The sequence below is a fragment of the Ammospiza caudacuta genome, chromosome 1, assembly GCF_027887145.1.
Source record: "Ammospiza caudacuta isolate bAmmCau1 chromosome 1, bAmmCau1.pri, whole genome shotgun sequence".
In the NCBI taxonomy this organism is placed as follows: Eukaryota; Metazoa; Chordata; class Aves; order Passeriformes; family Passerellidae; genus Ammospiza; species Ammospiza caudacuta.
In genome coordinates this window covers 21,225,297-21,240,202 of record NC_080593.1, presented here as the reverse complement: position 1 = coordinate 21,240,202, position 14,906 = coordinate 21,225,297, and the positions used below count along the sequence as shown (strand labels likewise).

General features: G+C 40.3%; 1 protein-coding gene across 3 annotated transcripts in view; it reads right to left on the bottom strand.

Moving 5' to 3' along the window:
* The window catches only part of TRDMT1 (tRNA aspartic acid methyltransferase 1), a 29,073-nt gene extending 21,117 nt beyond the window's left edge, over positions 1-7,956 (bottom strand). For all 3 annotated transcript variants that reach the window (XR_009275147.1, XM_058811865.1, XM_058811876.1), the window contains exon 1: positions 7,893-7,956. Coding sequence is in view for 2 of the 3 variants with exons in the window: in XM_058811865.1 (XP_058667848.1) it covers positions 7,893-7,956 (64 nt within the window). In the remaining variant the exon portion in view is untranslated. The remainder of the gene's footprint in view (positions 1-7,892) is intronic.
* Between the last annotated feature and the right edge of the window lie 6,950 nt (positions 7,957-14,906).

Genomic DNA, 14,906 nt, shown 5'->3' with positions numbered 1-14,906 from the left:
GCTCAGCTGTGTTACAGCATCGCTAAAATACAAAAGGCAAATTACACAATCAAATTCTGCTGTGTTGTCTTTGAAACTTTGTACAAAAAGTATACTGTTTTTCTGATCATATGGGCAATACTTCCCTTCTTTATACATCCAAAAATGGAAGCTAAAGTAGACAAAAAAATTCCAAACAGGGTGCACCTCTGCAACATTTCCACCTCTGTGCAGGTCTCTGTGGCAGCAAGTTCCTGGCTACAGGAATCCTAAGTCAATCCTGCCAAGCCCCACTGCCACTGCCTTATCCTCTGACAACTTACAAGAAATAAGTGAGTTGTTTTAGAGGTGTACTACTTCTCATTACGAAAAAACAGCACCAATATATTTGATATATGTCTACTCTTCCAATAAAAATTTAAGCTGTCTGAAAAACATTTGCACTTACATTTCAGTAAAGCCTTAGGCCTCAAACTCATCAGCTGCCTCCTTTGAGTTAAAGGTCCCAAAATACCAAACTTGGCAGCTTCTCCTCTCTTGGACAGAGGTGTTATTGAAGAGAGGACAGTGTAACAAACTCAGAGCTAAAACCCTGAAATAAAAATATACTAAAAAGGAATGTAAATAAACAACTGTTCATTTATAAAGAGAGTAATAGGTTCTACAGAAGCTAAAGAGATAAAAAGAGCAATGTTTACTCCATTGCTCATCATGGCACACTATTTGTTATTACTAAACACAATACCTTCACTGAGGGTTTTTATCCAAGAAGACGGGCTGTGGTCACTGTCACAGCTGCAGGCAGAGAAGTGACCCAACCTCCTGATACCCAAGATCAGTATCAACCACCAGGATATTTACATTATGGTCAGCATTACAAAGCCTCAGCTGAAACACAGGCAACTTTAAAAAAGCTTTTGTAAACCAAAAGAAACAAGGCAAATAGCCACATGCCTTTGAATAATCTCACAATATGCTCAAGTAACACATTAACAAATGACCTTATGAGACACTGCATGAATTACTGCTAGTCAGCTAATTATTTACAGTTTGAGAGGATGAAAGCCCAACTGGGATGATCCCAGTGGATTTCATTTTGAATAATGCAGTTACCATCCACCTACTATCTTTCAGGTTTTCAAGGCTGTCTTAGCCAAAACTAAGATGAAAGAGAAATCTGGGTATTGAAAAGATTGTAGCAGACATTTTAACAAGGACCAGGCCAGTCCTTCCAGGTTTGATGCAATCAAGGGCAAAAAGATAAGGTTTTTCACAAGATAAATACTTACAGACCATTAAGGGTCAGCATAGAAATCACTGTTTGCCATTACTGTCTTGACCTTTTGACCAGAAGTTGTAACTGAGATCTCAATACAGGTGTATCCACAGGGACAATAGCATGACTACACCTGAGATTACAGAACAGGTAAGTTAACACTGACACCTAGCGTGAAAAGAAAGCTGGATAAATATCTCAACTTAAAAACGTGCTCAAGAACCAACACTTCCATCTTCCTAAAACAAAGCTGCAGCATCTAAGGAACAGGAGCAAACTTCCAATACTGTTAAAGAGATCACTTTTCTCACTCACTCCTTCAGTTCTTAAAACACATTGCCCTAACAAGCTAACTCTTACTGTGTTTTCCAGGTACTGCAGAAGAAAAATAAAATTAACAAAATCAAGACCCTCAAATTATTAGCTAAATTAATACATAGTTTTAAAAGGGCAATAGGGAAGGCAAGCTGGGTGCTTTCTCCCACAACTCATGATTCAGGCACTTGTTTTTTTACTGCCATCCATTCAGTATCTCTCTGCATACCTACAAGAAAAACTAGCAACTGAGGACTTCACAGGCCCAAAAGCCTGGAGATTTGGAAGAGAGCTCACAGCTAATAGTAACCTATTGAATCCCCTTGCAATACAATGTTTTGTCTAAAGCAGAGATGTAAACCAGCGTGCAAAAAGGACAGGAACTTTTCCTGAAGTACTCCTCCTGAGATCGCCTCTTCCTATTTCAAAGACCTGGTAACTTTTTCAAAGCTGCTCCTCCATTTCATTTCAAAGTTGCAGCTCACTTGGGAATTCCTGTTAGAGAACAGACTCCCTCTAAAAGCTGATTAAGCATATTTGTGTGGAAATGCCCTGGAAACGCATGAAGGAGCTCGAGCAGACAAGCAGCTCTCACACATCCAACCTAACAAAGAAAAGCTTGTCTAAATTTCAAACAATGTGAAAATGCAACATTTTTAAAGAACTTCTCCTGAAAGTTAAATAACTTTATGTCAAACTGTGATATTCTGCTTTTCTATAGCAATTACATTTACTACTTGAAAATTACTATAAGGAATGCATCATAAAAAAGCCTGAAAGCAGAATCTAAGAAAAACAGAATCAAGACTGTGTTTAACTATCCCCACTGACAAAAGGCACAAAACTAACTCAGGAATTGCTGACTTGGTGGGATGCTAAATCAACTCCCCAAAATACATAGCAAAGCTTCAATACAGAAACAGACACAGCTCTGGAGAATTTTTTATCCCCCTCAAATAAGTACATCCAATCTTCAAAACACAGATATTTAAGAGAATTATGACAATGCAGGAAACAGCATAATTTTATTCAGACTAAAGAAAAATAATACACATTTCCTAAGTGAAACTAACTGGCTGCTGGAATACATGATTTGCAGGATTCCTCAACATCAGTTTTTGAACTGACACTTTTCATTTCTGAGCAAGATGACATGGTTCAAATGGAAGCTACAGATATGGCAAGGAAGTTACTGAGGGAGGTGTTATGACTTATTTTTAGGCAGACTAGATTGTAATATTTTCTCTTGGCTGTAAGCAGGTGAAATTTGCATCATCCTATTAGTAATGTACTGATTTCACACTTAAAGCTGCAAACCTCTTGGACCCAGACAGTAGAAACTCTTTGACTGTTACTTAAACTGCCTAAAGAGGCAGCAATCAAACTTTGGGTCCCTGTTCTCTCCTTTATTGAACATACAATGCTTACAACCCCTTTCAGGTATGGAGTTGTCATTTTTGAGGAAAATTTTAAGGATTCCAATTTTAAGGATTGGAAGGAGATGCATTCGAAACAAAGAAAGACAGGATGTGTGCATTAGCTTCTGATTTGAAACAGTAAACTCAAAGAGCGTCACCTTCAAATGCCAGAAATACAATTTCTGACATTACAATATCTGTCCTTTTCCTCTTTAGAATTGATTCCTTTGTCATGTGTTTCTGCAGACCTTAAAATTAACATAGATCTGTTTATATTTATTACTGTACTTTTACAATAGAGTTATCAATGTCAACAGAACACATGAAATACACTGTGTTACAGCAAGGGCAGTTTGGTGGATTTCAGTATATTGGAAAATAGGAGCCAGAAGAATTATCTTTTCTGACAGGTATATGGAAACAGATGGAAAAGGGAAGATTAGTCACAACTTTTGTCAGTCCTGTTTCCTTTTAAAACAGAGAGCAAAGACTTAATTTCTAAGTGTCAGCTCTTGGCTGAAATGATTAGGCTGAACTGTCCATGGCTACAGTGAACACAACCATCAGCAAACTTGATACTGGCTTCCTGCAGGATACCTAGCAACTCCTTTCACTGCTCTATTTGTAAAGGATTTAATCATGACATTATGGCACATCTGGTACCATCCCATGCTACAAAGAGCTATATTTTGAAGAAGCATTAAATTGAGTTTAGGTGTAAAAACTCACTCAAATCAGCAGTATTTTTGTTTTGCATTGTGCTGAATGTCAAAGCCAGCTTTGTCTCCTTTGCCTTTCCTGGTGGGATAGCTTTGCCCAGTGTAAATACACACACCAGTTTACTGTGCTGTGCAATTCACAGAGCCAATCAAATAAAGTGAACGGACAATGCATGACAGAGAACAAGAGACAAAAGTTGTTACTCTGCGAATTGAAATATAACAATTGCAGAGGAAAAATATCACCAACTTCATCACTGCAAATTTATGGTATTTTTTAGAATATGTCCTTTAGTGTTTCGTGCAAGAGGACTTTTTTCAGGGACCTGGCAGATTAAAAACACTTTTGGCAGAGACATGGAACCCAGTTTTCATGGGAAAACTGCCTAAATTAATAAGCCAGTTTAGGTTTGTTTTGGTTGGGAAGGAGGAAGAGCAGGCTGTTTGTTTCATGGAAAGTTGCTAAGGAAATGAATATGTAGCCATAGACTTTCTAAAAATAAAACACTATTTTTCACTGCAGAAACTCTGCACTTTATAAAGAACAAATTCACTCACTCACACACACAAAAATTATCATAGATTTAGACATATTTGACTGAAACATCAAACTTTATAAATCCCAAAAGGCTTGGGTTACAGAGTGGGAAGAAGAAAGAAATACCCTTTCATCCCTTAGCTGTCTCAATCTTTCAAGAGTGTGAATATGAAGAGACTCCCTGATTTCTGACTTTAACTAAGCTCAACTTTACCATCTTTTGATGGTATCTTTATCAAAAGATATATATCAAAAGGTCTTTGGTGTTAAAATATTATTCTAAAGCATTCAAAATCTAAAACCAGAAATTCTACATGTGCTGATATATCTACAGCTAAAGTACCAACACAGAGCTAGACAATCCCCAGGATTCTTCTTTTTCAGCTTTAGACTGAAACCTAAATTCAGAAACAGCCTTCTCTGCATTGTCAAAAAGAATGTGATTCAGCTATGAAACTAGGTACTCCAAATTTCTATGTACTCTTTACAGAGAAACACAAGAGACTATACACTTCCATCAATATGTGAAAATGAAATTATTTTTTCCTGTAGGCAAAGACAATCTCAAAACCAATTGCATTCTATTTGGTACCAAATGCATTCTGCATTAATGACAGCTGCCAAAACAACAACCATCTTCACCCTGCAAGCTATCCTATAACAAAGTTTTTGAAAGATCACAGCCAAGAAGGGAATCAAGATACAAAAGTCAGCATCAGATTTCCGGAGAAATACCTATTTGCCAATTGAAACACTGGCAATTTCACAGAAAAGCTGGACCAGCTGAGTTAACCATAATTGACCCATTACCTGGCCAGGAACTAGCCTGCAAGAATTGCAGAATCACTTTTGTAGAAAAAGGCTTTCCCAGGATGCTGCCACTGAAATACCACATGCTCCCTCTGTTTTCTACATCTTCCTACTATTTTTCTTGGCTTATAGATTCACTAGAAACCATACTAAGATAACATGTTATTATACATAATCCTCATCTGTTGTGCATCTGGCATATGGAAGCACTGGAACAATGGAGGCCTTTCTTTCAAACTTCACATTTATATGGAAAAAAACCCCACAACCCTTCTAATATTTCTATACACAATTTAAAAGAAGATGCTGAACAATCTGCCACTGGCTAAATGGAGGATAGGATCAGACAGCATGGTTTCATGTACACATATAGGCCAAAAACTTATAAGAAACACATTATTAAAGTACTTACAGGGGAACATTCACTTCTTTTCTGTTTTATTTGCATGTAAAAGTAAACACTTCAATGCCCCTTGACTTTGTTCCTTCATAAACTGTGTAAGAAAACTGAATCCAGATGTCCAAAGGACATTAAAAACCAGCAGAAATTATAAAATGCCCAAGTATATCTCTGCTCCCAAATGAAATCCAATTCATCAAAAACAGTTTTATATAATAACCTGTTATTAAATACTTAGTGCAAATTTTGTAGGACATCTTTTAATCAAATTGCCTGTTACTTTTAGCAAGACTCTAAACAAGATTTTCATCTAGAAGTGAATGGTTTGGACCTTTCCTGAGACAACACAATGCTTATGGGCTGAACTCCCAAATGCTTCCCAGAAACATTAGCACCCAAACTGAAAAATACTATACCAACTGCAATGCAAATAGCTTTGTGTCTATCCACTTTGCAAATTTCAATTGGTACCTGACCATTTTGAACTAGGTAGGGTCATTTACACAAATAATAAACTAAATGTCCTTACTTACAGTCCCTTTATCTGCTTTGGCTGATACCACTACAGAAAAATCTCAGTCTCACTGTTCATACCTACTGAAATTTCTTCAGTCAAATGCCAACCCATAGGAACAGAAATTACACCAAAGACTGACACTGAATCAGTTGTGTTCAGCAAGCTAAGAAACAGTAAACATGGAAGTAAATTCACCTTTTCAGGAAATAATACAAGGGGTTTGGTTAAGTCCTTCAGTCTCCAAACTACACCATTAGGTGACATGATTTCAAGGCTTCTTATTTGTAGTAACTATCCACTGGGGCATCACTAATTCTGTGTATCTTTTGGATAAAAGTTTACAGTCTTCTGATAATCTAATGAGGCATTCCCAACATTCCCACCCTTTAAGTATTTACTGAGTTGCAAGTGATGTTTTCACAGTGGAAACTCACAGGACATCACATCTAGCATGATAATTTACTAAACATTGCAGCACACTACTGAACTGCCCCAAGACATCCATTATTATGGCAAGAACACAGCTAGGTAATTCAGTAAAGAGCGAAGGAAGCATGGTGTAGGCTAACTTCCAGGAACCAGTCCACTTTCTTTGGAAATATGGAAATTGTCTACAATACAACATGGGTAGCTTGCCATCACTTCAGGAATCTGGTTACCAGAAAAGCAGCATATTACCATTAGTGTGTATACTACACACAAGGCATAAAACTCTATTTTTACTCTACAAAAACTCCAAAATGTGCAGTTCCAGACAAAGCTATACTTGCCTCTTAATATTCTAAGAATGTCTCTGCAAATAAGGAAAATACATCCTCAAAACAAGTGGTTAGGAACCATGTAGGAACCCATTTTGTTGTGTATTTGTAAATAATAAATACATTAAAATATATGTTATACATTTAAATTCATAAATAAAGCACTTAGACACATTCTAGCAAAAACAGGATAGTAGGAAAAATGCCACTCTGACAACTCTGAGTGTGTTTTAGGTAAATAAATGATGCTAAACAGATTTCACACTGTAAGCATAGTCTTAATATTTCATAGCTCCCTGGAAAAGTAGCAAGCTAAGGCAAGTTTCCACCTGATGTTTTTATGACTGCTCTCTGCTAATGCCCCTGAAGACTGAAAGATGTGAAGGATTGTAGTTACAGTTAAAATTATTATGGTGATTATCATAAGTTATACTAATGTGTGTTGAAACATGGATTCAAAGTAATAAGGTCCAGAGTACTTTACAACAGAAATCAATAGCCCAAACTCAATTTTTGATTTGGGGAAGCCAATTCACAGAGAGTCAACAGGACCTGCTGAAGGTCACCCAGGCTGTGCCTCAACCATTCAGCAAATTGAGCTCCAGGGTTCCTTGTGCCTCATCAAAAACTCACCTGGGAACATGGGCTGGTGTGAACCCTCTGTACCAGCTCAAATTCCACATTTAATTTTCATGTTTATGAAACGTTACACCAGCCTCAGATGGTCAGGCTTGCTTATATCGGAACATGGCTCAGCTGCTCACCTAACTATGGGCTAGGAAGCCAAGTCCACGTGGATGCCAGTGGGAAACCCTGGCTCGTGGTTATCATCCTGGGCATCCCAGTGATCCCCATCCCCTCTGCAGCACGGGTGCCTCTGTATTACACACAGCACATAACAACAAACACAAAATCACGGCCTCTCCAGAAGCGGCTGCCTGGGCCCAACAAGGAACAGAGATCCCTAATTTCTGTCCCAACGTGCTCCTGGTGCCACACGCCGTGCTGGCCAAGGGGCTGTGGGAGAAAAGGGGCCACCTTCGCCCGCCCCATCGAGAAGAGGGGCACCCTGCATTGCCCGCCCTGGAGAAGACGGAGCCCCCGAGGGCGGGGTGTCCCGGGCGGGGCGGGCAGCACGGAGCCCCGCGGGACGCGCCGGTACCTCTGAGGGCCTGGTGCATGCCCCCGATGCCGCTGTACAGCTCCAGCACCCGCAGCGCCGCCATGCTCGGCCCGCCGGCCCGCCCGGCGCCTCCCCGAGCGCCGCCCGCCCGTTCCGCCGCTCTTTCGTTCCCCCCCGCCTCCGCCGCCCCGGAGCGGCGGCGGCGGCTTGGCCTTGGTGGTTGCTCGGGGAACCACGGGCGGGATCGGCCCCGCAGGACGAGGCCGCTCCCTGCTCAGCCGGCCCTGCCGCCCGCTGAGGTGTCCGTGGGGCGGCTCCGCCACCTGCGCCCTCCTGGCAGTGAGGGGGAGGGAGAGGGACCCGCTGCCCGCCATGACCCCCTTGGGGGTCGGTCAGGCCAAGCCAGTGCGGGCGGCTCAGGGACAGAGTGGCAGTGCGGGGTGGCAGCGGAGCTGCTCCTCGTGAGGGCGGATATGTGTGCGGGGCTGCTCCTTATGAGGGGGGACATGTGTGCGGGGCTGCTCCTCATGAGGGGGGACATGTGTGCGGGGCTGCTCCTCATGAGGGGGGACATGTGTGCGGGGCTGCTCCTCATGAGGGGGATATGTGTGCGGGGCTGCTCCTCATGAGGGCGGACATGTGTGCGGGCCCGTTTTCGAGAAGCCCTTTCAAAGGCCACACAGGAAAGAGGGACATAACTGATGAAACTGCTCTTATTCGCCCCAACGCTTCTTGCTAAACTGAGAAGGAAACTACTACTCAATGACACTGTTGCCCCATAAAGTATCCGGTTTTTTAAATAGTTTATATACATATATATATACACACACACACACACACATATATATATATACATATATATATGTGTGTGTGTGTGTGTGGTGTGTGCACATGCATATGTATATATATAACATGTGTATATAAGTATATATATATAATTCTTTTATATATAAGTATTATATATATATACTCTGGTTTATATATATATACACACATACGTGTGGTGTATGCACACGCAGAGTAAACCAGAGTAAATACGTCACAGACTGTTACATGGGTTACCCACCACAGTCAAGCAGACATTCACCTACGCCTCAGTTTGCAGATTCAGATTGTAAAGTGAAGATGAAACATTAAAAAAAAATTTTAAAATCACCCAAACCAAACCCGAACATGTTTCTCAACTAGTTTCTTGATTTAATTATATTGTTGTAAGAAACCTGTCAAAAACAAGGTGGGTTTAAGGAGTAGTTCTTTTTGCCTTACTAGCTGCCTCATACAGCATGTCATAGTAGCTCCCACCTCTTGACTGAAAGTGGGGGAAGAATTTTTAGCTGAAACTGGAGGGCAAAAAGAGATAAATGTGCTGCCTTTCAATGCATTCCTTCAAAATACAGGATGCATGACCTGGGGAAAACAGTGGAATTAGAAACAAAATTTCAAAGTAAAAATATCAGGCCTTGCCAGTTTTTTCAAAGCAGTGCTGTCATTCACCTGTCATTCATTTGCGGATCTTCATTATCAGAGTCTGGGGCTGCTGCTTTATTTGTCAGCCATGGAAGGTGACTAAAACAAGAAGTCCAAGTCTGTCACACAAAAGGAAGGGCAGCAGCTGAGACACCAGAAGAGAGCAGCAGGCATTGCAACCAGCTGCATGCAGGTTTCCTGCATTGGAGGTTGATGGAGAACTGAGAAAATGGAATTGCATGGTGCAACAAAACAAGAAATGTGCTTGCTCAAGAAAAGAGTCATGGGACAAAGATGCTGAAGGCCATGAAGAAAACTGATCAAGATGATGAAGATGGGTTACAAACAGCAAGGTTGCTATCAGCTAGGAAGGTACACTTCAGTAGAACCTCTTCAAAATATAGATGCAAGATGAAAATAAAAAAAAAAAAGCAACTTTTAGACTATTGAAATCAGTAAAGCTGACGAATGAGTTTGAGTTTCTTGTTTTACTATTCCCATAAGCTACAGATGACAGCAATGCCAGGTACTGTGATGAGTGAGAGCTGTAGTCAGGCAGAAACAGTTTGTGTATTTGATGCTGCCCAGTACCTGGAGTGATTAATACCAGACAGGAAGACAGGGCTGAGACCTGCTTTCCTTCTCCTTTCCCTGACTCCAAGGTATTTTTGCCATTCATACATAGGAAAAGTGGAGTCAGATGGAAAAAGCAGCGGAGATGTCTCTGCAGTGCTGGTTGGTGGCAGTAGAATATTCCCAGCTCAGGGGAAATCCTCCACCTACTTCCTCTTCCAGTGTAGTAAACTGGAGAATATGATCAACATGCCTCCACTCTGGCAACAAAGAAATTAATAAACTGGATTGGGATTTTATTGGCTTCCTCTTGTAAAGAATGGAAAACACCAAAACTTCCCTAGTGCTCATTTTTTAACAACTGGCAGCAGTCACTTTTATAATTCTGTATAACTGTCTGCCCTAACCTGGTTCTCTTTATTAATTGACAGCTGCAGAAAAACAAAATGAAAACAGGGAATCTGGAAGCAGTTACTTGTAGTGTTCTTCACTTTAAAAATGTAAAGTCAACATAATAATAACCATACTTTCTGGATCCAAACTTAGATAATAGTATTTAAGGCATGCTGCTTGTTTCAGACAGGAGCAATGGCTCAGAAGTGCTGAGATCCATGGCCACTCATATCTTGCTTCTCAGAGGAAAACCCGGAATGATGGCAGAGAGGGGGTGAGCCCTGGGAAAGCAACTGTTCATACTTCACTCAGAAAATCTTGCTGACATGTGCTGTCATTGTCATGGGGTGAGCTAAATGTTGCTCAAAGTTTATCTTGTGACCCCAAAGCAGCCACGTCTGCAAAATTTCCCAATAGGATCTCTGACTTACTGAAATTTGGGTATTGTGGCAGCTCCTTTTTACTCTTCTCCATGCATATAGGATGGATAGGATTCCTATAGAAGTCCATGAACATTAAATTTTATTAACAGAGGAGATTAATAGCAGAGTTGAAGTCCAAAGTCCAACTCTGGACTCTCCATTTTTTAGGACATAAGTATGGGCTCTTTCATGTATCATTTATGGATCCACAATATAGTTGGCTTTAAATAACAAATGAAAGATTTTTCTAAAATGATGCTTATTTTTTCTAAATGGGCACATCTACAGAACTATGATAATGCATTGATGAAACAGCGATTTGCTTGACTCTAATATATTTATAGAAAAATATATTTTAAGCAAACTGATCTTTTAATGGTATTTTTAAAGCTATTGACATAAGCATGTGATATCAGCATTTTCACTGAGACAGCTTTGAAAACTCCTGCCTCCTACCAACTGGCATCATTTCCTCAATGCAGAAGTTTCTGGAGTTTGCCCACATCTCTGATGAGTGGTATGATACAGATAATCATGCCAGGTCTGAAATTGTTGCCTTGGTAATACAACAAATATGCAGTGAAACAGCTACATGTGGTTAGAGAACAAGAAACCACAACCACTGCAGTATTTTCTCTTCTTAAAATGCTTTAGAATTGTTAAAAACATTACAATTAGCAATGCTACACAAGAACATCACAGGAACACACCCCCTTTCTTAAGATTCTGCATTGTACTTGGCAACTGAAAAACAAAATTACAAAATATGACTGGACCATGTAATCCTGCCCTCAAAGTGAGATGAAAAGATTTTCACTGCTCTGTTTCTCTAATTCAAAAAATGCACACAAAACTCGATAAGCAGTTACATGTGAGTCTCCTCCCTGCCCTCCCCTTTGCAGCAGAGCAGAGCCAGCAGGGCCTCTGCTCATCCCCAGCTGTGACAGGAGGCTGCCAGTCTGCAGTGCCTGTCACTGGGCTGTGTCCAGGCCATGAATGTAACCCCTGGGTGATGAAAGGTAGTGGACTTGAAGCTGAGAAGTGTTTGTGAGCATTTTCTCTATATTAAAAAAATGGAGAGAGAATAGGGAAAACCTCCCTCTGCTCGTACACTGCATGTTTAAAAGTGCCTTCACAGTGATCAGCCAAAACTTCATACAAGCAAATATCAATGTTGATAGCTGAATAACAAAAAATGCTTCTTTTTTCCAAAGGTCCAATATAACCTACTAAACACCCAAGTGAGGATCAGGAAGAGTATGTGAACATCTCTGCTCATATTCTGGGTCAGAAATCACTGTGGCCAGGAAAGAATGTGAGGCATGTCATACCCTTGCAATGCAACCAGTGAATTGAAAAAAATCCCTGAGAGCATATGGCATCAATTATTGCTTCCATAACCGTTGGCCCAGCAGGTTACTAATAAAACTGAAAACCTTTTGCAGTTTATCAAAGTCAATCTTTATCGGATGTTCTGTTTCAGAAGGGTATTTATCAGAGCTGATTTCTGCTGAAGTGCTGCTCAGTAAAACTAGCTGTCAGCCACAGAGGCGGTGCTTCCAGGAAGTGGCTGGGCTGTGCCAGTATGGCTAAGGAAGCCTATGATTTTCATTTATAATGCCATGCATCTGCAAGACTAGAAGAGAAAACCACATCAAACCAAGTTTGTCAGTCTCTCTCAATGCATTTTCTAAGAACTCTATACCAGGAAAATTTATGTAGCTGAAATTATTTGCAAGAGTGATCAGACACAAACATTTTTAACCTTTTGCTTTTCAAATATAATACTAGCTCGATTTCAGGATTTGATTTTCAGGTTTTGGGGCTAGGTATATACTCTGTAGGGAGTAAGGAATAAAAAGACATTGCTTCTCTAATTAAATCTTTACTTTTCTGGTTTAAATACATTTAAATCTAAATAAATCTGGCTTGTTTGTTACATTTGGCCTGCAGTGGTTACTCAGGCTGGATGAGAGGCATATGTTTACATTGTTATTGACTTTCTTGAACTTACACATTCCAGTGCTTGACAAAAAAAAATTATATAAAAAACTATGTATTCACTGGATTGAACAAAACAGAGCTCTTTAAGGCCCCTGCAGTCAGGCGAAAGATTGCTGGTGCAATGAATGCATTTTGACTGAGACCTTTGAAGGGCAACAGCAGGCACAGAGCCAGGCATTTGTTAAGGGGTATCAGTTCAGGATGAGGTAATGGCGTGGGAGATCCCAGCTCCCTTGCAAGGGCAGGAGGAAATGATGTGGTGCCTGCTGCTCTCGCAAAGGGAGGGGAGGGGAGGTGGGGGAAAGAAAGGAAGTGCAGCCAGTGAGCCTGGATATGCCTCTTCACTTCTTGCTTAAGGCAAGAATTTTCACCTCCGGTATCCCCATATGATTTGCACATCTTATACTGTGCAAACTGAAAAAGACTTGTAGCTGTATGTCGGTGTTGGTCACACCTTCTGATCACAAGGCCATCTGGTACCACCTACAGCTTTTGTAGACTGCAGTTTTGTCTTTTAAAGAGTTCAGCCCCTGCCCAAACTGTTGGGTTTTTTCTTATTCAGTCCATGTGGTGAGTTTAATCTTGGACTACAAGTAGCATTATTTAGCACGGGAAATGAGATCTGGCATGGTGGTAGGATTTCAGCAGAAGGGTATTTTCTCCAGAGAGAAAGAAAACCTTTAATGCAGCCATAGCAGAGCTGTAACTGTGGACCTCCTGAGTGACCTTCAGATTAGATTAAACCAAAATTGTATACAGTGAGTACTGTAAGATCTGCCCAAGAAGCTGAGCACTTGGTGCCTAGGAAGCACAGAGATGTCTTCCACCCTGGTTCTGTTGCAGGCATTTGCAAATGAGTTACTTTAAAACTAATATGAAACTATTTGATATCAGTTATGGATTGCAATTGAAAAAGTTACCGTACTTAAGATATTCTCTTTCTAGCATGGAAATGTCTACAGATACCTGTAAAACACACCAATATAATATCTACCCAAAAGTCTCTTGGAAAATAGTCTATAATAAAACAAGAGAGTTGAAGAAGTTGTGAGATTTTGTAAGGATAAACTGAAATAAAGGAAAAATTGAAAAGTTATTGTGAAAGAAATCTAGGAAAAATGTAATAGTGTAATTTTTGGCTGCTTTTGGGGGCTGTTCCCCTTTCCTCTTTGCCTGAACTAAGAACAAAAGCTTTAGGTTTCTCTAAAGTTGAAACAAATGTTTTTTTAGAAAAAGGACTGTGACATTTAAATGTTATTTTTACCAAGACAGCTTGGAGATAGAAGCCCCCAAAAGCCTAGCCTAAAAGGACCAAGAAAGCCTAAAATAGTTATTTCTGAAGAAGAGAAATCTTCTTGCACAAGACATATGCCAGAACGGACTGGCAGTGTCAAAATTCAGCGGTGGGGAGTTGGGCTTACTAAAACTCCAGCAAATATGTTTCTCATAAATCAACAGAAAAATACAATGGGAGATTGTTGGAATTGTCCATTGGGAACCCTATATGTCAGATGTAGTCCCTGAAGATGATTATATCACAGTTCTGGTGCCACGTCAGATGTAGCACTCATCTCCAACAGTATAGGACACCGTTGTTCAAAACCTAACAATATTAAACTCAAGTAATTAATTAACCTAAACTGTGAATAGTTCACATTGTCATTGGCAGTCCAGGCTTCATGTATATTGTAGTACAATAGTATCGTGTCCTTCATCTGTGGGATAGCTCTCAAGATTCCTCTTGATATGACAGAAGTTGATTATTTTCAGAATACAACTGCAGGCCAGTGGCATTACCATATTCAGGGAAAACCATGCCTCTCCCTTTAAATATCCTGACATCTGACCCGTATGTTTTTTCATCCTGATGTGCTGGACTTACATGGTAGGCCTGGTAAATTCTGTCATGGAGTTTATAAAAATGCCTGATCCGTGTCAAATAAGCAGCTACAAACACTGGCAAAAGTCCGAGTTAGCAGAACTGAAACATCTACAAAGCTCCTGAATAGTTGTCAGTTCCTTTCTCCTGTGATCCTACACATACTCTCTTCTGCCTAGGATGTGTATTGGACCATATACAAGACCAAATTCCTAAGGAAAATTTTGGGTAGACAGTGAATTGTCTTTGTATTGGGACACTGTTCCATGTGAAAAGGTATGGACACCTTTACTCTTCCAGACATTTGCTCTCTTC